The 7,696-nt window shown below is 48.9% G+C and overlaps 1 protein-coding gene across 1 annotated transcript; it reads left to right on the forward strand.

The window, feature by feature from the left end:
• Positions 1 to 323: 323 nt before the first annotated feature.
• Positions 324 to 7,469, forward strand: SPRY2 (sprouty RTK signaling antagonist 2). The gene is made up of 2 exons (XM_086934813.1): positions 324 to 1,003; positions 5,609 to 7,469. The coding sequence occupies exon 2, from the start codon at positions 5,660 to 5,662 to the stop codon at positions 6,614 to 6,616; it is 957 nt and encodes a 318-aa protein (XP_086790939.1). The 5' UTR covers positions 324 to 1,003; positions 5,609 to 5,659; the 3' UTR covers positions 6,617 to 7,469.
• Positions 7,470 to 7,696: the final 227 nt, after the last annotated feature.

The raw sequence follows: 7,696 nt of genomic DNA on the forward strand, positions 1-7,696 counted from the left end.
TTTTACACAGAGGAGGGGCAGTGCATGCCTGTCCTATCTCTCTCCCTGGCTGGGCTCTGAGCGTGTGTGTGCTCTTCACGCTTTACCTCTCTCTCTCCCAGGCCCAGCCCCCTCTCGGTGCTGGCGGGGCGCCGGCGGCAGTGAATGTGAGAGCCCCGCAGAGCCAATGAGCTGGGACCGGATGCGCCATATCCTGCGGGACAACAAGCCTCTGTTCCTGCTCACATCCACATGACGCCATTCACCGCAGCCTGAGCCGCGGCAGCCCGGCCCCCGGAAACACCGCCAGGGGAGGGAGCGCAGCCCAGAGCCCGAGCGCAGGCACAGCCCGGCGCACAACAACAGGAGGAGGCAGACACCCAGAGACCCTGCGCACAAACTGTGGGGACAGGAGACCTGCACATAGCGCCAGCGCAAAGCACTCAACAGGAGCTGCAGAGACCTGCAAACCCCAGCACTCGGCAAGAGCCAGAGACAACACTCACAGCCCAGCACAAGGAGGCAAAGCTTGCCCCGCACAGCCAGCTATCTGCAACCGCTCCCAGCCGGACTCCATACTCCAGAACACGCTGCTTTTATATCTTCTTATCTTGTTGCTTGAAGGGAACGTGCACCAGGATTCCAGCTCGGATTTGTTTGCCGTGGATTCTTTGTTTTAGCTCCTTTTTCGGATGGATTGCAGGCTGCTCTAGTTTGGGAAACTTGTGGCTGCTTTTGATTTCTTTTTTGTTTTGCTCGATCGCTGGGGCGAGAGCCGAAGATCAGCCTGCGATCTTGAAGCTTCCTGCCCCGGACATGCGCGGCGCAGGCCTGGCAGTCCAGCTGTTCTAGTGGGACCCGGAATAAAGGGGGGGTCTCCCACGGCCTACACACGGCCCCCTCTCCCCACGGCGTGTGCATATCCGGACCTACAGTGACGGCCGCCGAGCCCCCTGCGACACCGCCATTGAGTGCCAGGGGCGGATCTCAGCGCTGGAATCTGCATGGAAAGACGTGCGAGATGGTAAATAAGGCTTCTCTTTCAATCCCCTTCAAAAATGTGACATGAAACTATCGCAGAAGAGTTTTAGTAAAAAATATCAGCTGCAGCCTCTCTAATTTTAACAAAGTTTGCGTCGTCTTTCTGTCTCCATCGCTTCACCAGTCTTTAAACTTGAGGACTCTGCGTTTGCTTTTTAAACGCTTTTGTTCCTTTTAAGAATCGTGCCCATAGGCCAACCATTTTCTTTACAAGGGATTAGCCTTTTCACTGAGTTTTTAGCGAGTGAGCAGATTTTAAATAATAAAAAGCAACTTGCGCACAGAACGTGCATCTCTGCCTATCTACCCAAAGAGTGTTTTTTTCGGTGTTGGTAGGAGCCCTACTGTAAAGTTACTGAATTGTTTTGTGTAAGTTTCCTTCACACAGTGCTGCGATTTCTCTCCCGAGTGATCCGTGGTTTGGTCACCAGTGCCCTCTTAGCCGGGTCCTACAGGTTTGCCGCGGGCCTGTGGGAGCCCTCATGCTCACTGTCTGTCTCCACCGGGGCTCAAACAGTTCCGCACTATTTTTTTGCTGTCTGGAATCGGCCTTATTACTCCAGCAACTTTATCCCTTAGAAAACTGATATGTTTGCATCGCGTCTTTCAGTCGTTATTTCTGCATTGTTTTCTTCCAAGTTGCAGTAGAGCGGTCTTAGAAGGCCCTAGTTGCAGTGTTGGACAGATAAGGAAACAATGCAATACTCGTTGAATGTTGCAGCACGTTGTGCACGTTCAGCACTGGAGCAAAGGATGACAAGTCTTCCTGGTGTGTTTGTGTGGAGTTGTAGGCGTTCTTCTTGATTTACAATACATGGGGCTGTTAAGGTTGTCTTAGTGTATTCGCTTGAAAATACAACACGCTCCAAAGTATTTCACCTATTAAAGAAGTTCGCCATTTACACACACACACCACCTCCCTCGTGGGGGTTGCCAGATGTTGGCATGTGTGCCACCTTTCAATGGCTGGTTCAATGAACGCGTCTTTAAAGGAACAAACCCGTGGTTGTTTTCATGCCCTCCTCTTCTGGGCATACCGTGTCTGTGAAGCAAAAATGTTTAAACAAAAGTCTACGTCTATTTACATCAGGTCTCTGCACAAAATGGTGCCCACCACATGAGAAGTCGGGGCAGGTGGCCTCCACCAACACATACCTGCCTCTTGGAGACAGCCTCTCACCCAGCAGCCGCTAAGACTGCCCAGGCCTTTTCATGTGCCATAGCCCATTTTGGCCGTTCTTTGTGCCCCCGCGCATGTGAAAGGAGCGCCGAGGGCATGGCCCTTGTTTACACCCCGGATGGCCGCTGTGTGAACTGTCTGCAGCCAGGGCCTGCAGGACAGATCTGCAGGGGTGTCGGTGGGCGCTCACATCTGTGTGTGGGGTGGTGGTGGCAGGCTGGAAGTGGGGGGAGCTGATTTGTTATGTTGAAAACATCCTGAGGGCACCACATTGTCATTCACTGAGCAGGGGGGAAGCTGGCTGGAAGCCACAAAGGAGCCAGAGTACTATGTAAATATCCGAGAGGGGGTGGAAGGTGTGTATGTGACTGGGGGAGGGCAGCACTTCCTGGCATTTGAATTGCCTATTGAAAGATGTGCAGAGGGGGTTGCTGAAAAGATAAAGGGGAAGAGGCCCCTTGTTATCCTCCGAGTTCCTTTGTCAGGCCTTGAAGGGCAAAGATTTGGAAGGTCACATTTGGGCTTGACAAGAAAGTCCTAAAAATTGTGTGGAGGGTGGTTTTTGTATTTGCGGGGGCTGAAGCTTACAAAGGCCCACACAGTCGGACCAGTGCAAGTCACTCACCCCCCCCTACTGAACCCCCTCAATTATTTTAATTTGGTTTGGCATTATTTTAATTTGGTTTGTGCCAAACTTTTGGCCTGGTCATTTTGTTCAGTATTTATTCTTTTACATTTCAGAAGAGCCTTCAAAGGAAGAACATGCTCTGGTTTAAAGGAACTCTACCCACTGTACACGGGTGCCCTCATTCACCCCAACCACCCCCACACCCGGATTAACCGAAAAGTAGCACCTGGAGACGAAAATACTTAGCCACAATCACACTGTATTTGACACGTGGGCCGGGATTACACCTACTGGTTCTGCATGTTGTATTTAAACAATGCTCCTAGTTTAATCATTTTAGTTTATCAGTATAGGAACTTGATTGGGGAAGCTAATAGATGAGTTATACATATTTAATAGCTACCCCTCCTTTTAAATGAATACCTTTAGATCAGTTTTTTATTTCTCAATGAAGTCTTGTGCAGAAGACGAGAGGAATTCCACTTGCAACAAGTGTGCGGATACTAAATATAATAAATACTAATAGATACTAAAGGACTCACGCATATACCACTCTCGCTTTAGCCCTTATTTGAATCGATACGGTATTAGCAGAGTCAGGGGAGGGGTGGGGTCAAGTAAAACTAGTCGTGTAGGTAAAACTGTGCCCCCGCTATAGGGAACTTAACTTGGTTTTGCCTTTTTAGCTTTGGGTTCTGAGCAATTCATGAGTTGTGTGCTCATTCTGCGTAACTGAATGCAAGCTAGTTACTTAAACAAATCGGGTGATGGGGAACTGAAAGCACACCGGGATAAAACGATGTGGTTCCGATTAAACATTGACCCGTTTGTACAGGTATAGGGCAAACCTTTCCCCAAAATCCACAGCTTTCACGAACCTCAGGCGTTCCCGAAAAGCATACCCCGTGTTTGATTTTCTCATAAATTCTGAGTCAAAAATCTGAATCTGTTCTAGGGTTTTCATATCCCTCTTTGGGTGGGGCACCTAGTTGAATAATATTACACCATAAATTTGATTTACTCTCTCTCCCTGCCCACCAGCTTTGTGCCTGTATGGAATGTTGCAAAAACATAACTGTTCCGCTCCCTCGGCCTACTGATCACAGCCGCAACAGAAGTGTGCAAAATGTATTCTCTGTGTTGTTGCACCCGTGCAAACCTCATATGGCCCCAGCCGTGACCACGCAAGTGTTTCACTAGTTTGTGGTGTACGCCGACGCCCCCACCCCACTTCTGTCTGCTTACTTCGCTCTTGTATTCAAATGCATTCTGTTTAGTTTTGCAAGTGTGAGCTCCCTTCCATCCAGAAACAAAAGGGCATTGTTTTGTATGGAGGTCAGATGTAAATGATACACGCGCTGCTATCTTCTCCCGGCTCCGCTGAAGGCTGGGCAGTACAAAGAGGTGCTTACACATGACCCACTTTAGCACGTAGGAGGCCTTCTCGCGACCCAGAAAGTGCAACGTGGACTTCCCACCCGGTACTTCCATTTTGCGGCCCTCCTCCTCCCCTTGTCCCAACTGGTTCAGGTGTTCCAATTAAACCCATGGTTGGCTTCAGTTTTCTGACAGTCAGTAGGGCGCTTGTGTACAACGGCAAGGCAGGATTCTGTATCACAATTATGGCAATGTTAATATGAACAATGTACTAATAAACAACATTTTAATAGTGTTCAGGGGGTTTTGCATTGGGGTTGTAGAGCGTGAACTTAAATTCAAAGCAGCAAAGTGGTGTACAAAAAATGATGGGGCGGGAGTTCTAATTAGGTGTGTATAAGGTTGCTGAGCCTAATGGAAGAGGGGCATGCTAGGGGGTTTGGGGTGCTGCGATTTTGCGCGAGAGGAGAGTCCTCGTTAGCTTACAGAAGAAAAAATGATGTTATACTTGTGAGGTAAACCATATCTCTGAGTGGCAGGCATGCACGCACATGTTAACATGGAGTGTAGTCCATACATAACTATTAATACCGACGACAGCCCCTCTAGCGTTGTACAATTTCTGTAATGGGTATTGTTTTTATAATTTATAATGTAGTCCTTCTTTGCTTTCTCTTTGAAAATCTGTGAAAACACCCGGAACAAGCCGCGCAATTGATACATGCCACGCAATTGATACATGCCACTGTCAATTGAGGTGGTGTAAATGATGTAAAAGTAGTAGTCTATCTGATCAGATGGCTTGTGCAGACTTGTCCTTACTTCTAATAAAGCCCTGTAATAACTCCCTTGGGTGACATTTACACATCCCTAAGTCATCTGCTCTGTATCTCTGTGGGGTATCGGGGCCCTTTCTGTTGGGGTCATATGAAACTCGCAGTACATAGACCTTATACATTCCTTGTGTATCGTTTCAGAATAGGATTTTTTTATTCTAGAATTAATAACGGGTTTAAAACACAAGGGTGCCATCCACGATTACGCATCTAAGGCCACTGTGGTCCCAAAACTTAACATCAAGTAATCCATGAATGATGACAGACCACATTCTGACCTGTCATTGACACAGCTGTAGTCCAGAGACATTGGAAGGCCTAGTTCATCATGTCATCAGACCAAACCCACCCCCACCATGCAGTCTATACTCGTTACGGGCGAAATTAGACAGTGATGAGGAATGCATTGCATTACTGTTATCAGCAGTTTTAATGAGCTAATTGTAAGGTTCCTCAGTATGTTCACCGAGTTGGTATTTGCATTTGCAGTGAAATGCATTTGTGATGTTATGTGGTGTTTTGCGTTTATGATGTGGTTGTGACTGTTCTCTCCTCTTCTCCTTGCAGGGTCTCAGATGTGTTCTAGTGCTGCTCCAGTGACTGCTGTTTGGGAAACTGATGGAGACGCGGGCTCATCATGGCGGCAGTGGGGCCCAGCCCTTTCTGCCCACCCGGCGAGACCCCGGAAGGCAGCATGGGGATGCCGACCCCAGAGACTTCCTGGCCCAGCAAGTCCACATCCTGTCTTTGGATCAAATCCGCACCATACGGAACACTAATGAGTACACTGAGGGGCCCACCGTGGCCCCGCGGCCTGGGACAAAGCCCGCCCCCCGGACAGTGGGCCAGCCCAAAAGCGAAAGGACCCATGGGTTTAGCGAGCAGCGACAGCACAGCCGGGGCCAGCCGCAGCCGGCCCCCCCTTGCACCCGAGCCCCTCTGTCCCGGTCCACCAGCACGGGCAGCAGCGGCTCCCGGGGCAGCACGCGGACGAGCACGAGCAGCGCCTCTTCCGAGCACAGACTCTTGAGCTCCTCGTTTTCCCCTTCCGGACTCGCCCCCGAGAAGGTTATCCGGGTGCAGCCCAAGGGCGACCACCTCAAGACGGACGTTCTGAAGCCCCTGAGTAGGCCGGAGCTGGGCGAGCACTCGTACCGCTGCGAGGACTGTGGGAAGTGCAAGTGTCGGGAGTGCACGTGCCCGCGGACCCTGCCCTCGTGCTGGATCTGCGACAAGCAGTGCCTGTGCTCGGCGCAGAGCGCGCTGGACTACGGCACGTGCGTGTGCTGCGTCAAGGGGCTCTTCTACCACTGCTCCACCGACGACGAGGACGACTGTTTCGACAAGCCGTGCTCGTGCACGCAGGCGCACTGCTGCGCCCGCTGGTCCGCCATGGGCGCCCTGTCCCTGCTGCTGCCCTGCCTGTGCTGTTACCTGCCCGGCAAGGGGTGCCTCCTGCTGTGCCAGGGTTGCCACGACAGACTCAACAGGCCCGGCTGCCGCTGCAAGCACTCAAACACTGTCTGCTGCAAGGCCCCCAGCGTGCCCCCCAGGAACCCTGAAAAGCCCACATAGCAGCAGATGCGGGCAGCATTTGTACTGCAGTAATACGACTGTTACGTCTAACACAAATATGCAACCAACTAAACCTTTCTAACCCTGGCACAGTGAGCAGGAGGGTTGGGGTGGTGTACTTTGCTGTTTGCAGTGACACGCTTTTTCTGTGTGTGCCTTCCTAACTCTGTAGCTTGTTCTCTATGGAGCTCAATAATTTGATCCAGTATTCTGTGATCTCACCTCCCCTCCCTCTCCCTCCCCCATGCCCTCTCCCCCTCCACCATGTCCTCTCCCCCTCCACCCGCCGCATAAGCTAAAGCAACAACGACACTCCTTGGCAGCTCTGTCGTCTGTGAATAGTACCTGCAAAAATTTGTAAAGTAGCAAAGGGATTTTTTTTCATTGTTTTCTGCCAGAGATAATGTGCTATATTTTTGTACATATGATATTTACAACTGTGAAGAATGGTGCCATAATCATAGCACAGTCACAAATATTATACTAATATGTTGTACTACATTCAGCTGAATGTGAATCACCAGTCAGTATGTCTTTTTAGATTGTACTTTGCCTTATGGAAACTTGCTATTCCCAGACTCTGATTTTACCCCCTTGAACTTCATGTATATTGTACAGTTGCGGTAAAAAAAATCTGCCTTTATTTTCTAATTTTTCCAACATATTGTCTAGTGTAAAGAATATTTATTTGAAGTTTTATTATTTTATAAAAAAGAAATATTTATTTTAAGAGGCATCTTGCGAATGTCGCCTCCTTTTTTTAAAATGAGGACGCCATAGTTGCTGCAAACAGTGGTGAGAGATGCATATGTTCACTATAAAATAGAAAATATATTAACGTTTGAAATTTTAACTCGAGTTGCGTTTTCATTTTTAAACTCCTCACTTGGCCACTTTTCTCAACCTTCCTTCTAGTTTTGTGGCCTTTTCGTTCACAGAGTGGGAGAATTAACTCATAAGGTGGCCGTCCATATCTATTGAAAGTATGTGAAAAACTATATAAAAAATGTTTTTTTTCTCATAAGGATGAAACGTGAAGATGAACATTATCGTGGAAATATAGGAACATTTCATATGTAA

The sequence above is a fragment of the Lissotriton vulgaris genome, chromosome 8 (genome assembly GCF_964263255.1).
Source record: "Lissotriton vulgaris chromosome 8, aLisVul1.2, whole genome shotgun sequence".
Lineage (NCBI taxonomy): Eukaryota > Metazoa > Chordata > Amphibia > Caudata > Salamandridae > Lissotriton > Lissotriton vulgaris.

Coding starts and splice junctions, on each gene's coding strand:
- SPRY2 (XM_086934813.1), top strand. CDS start 5,660: ATGGAGACGCGGGCTCATCATGGCGGCAGTGGGGCCCAGCCCTTTCTG.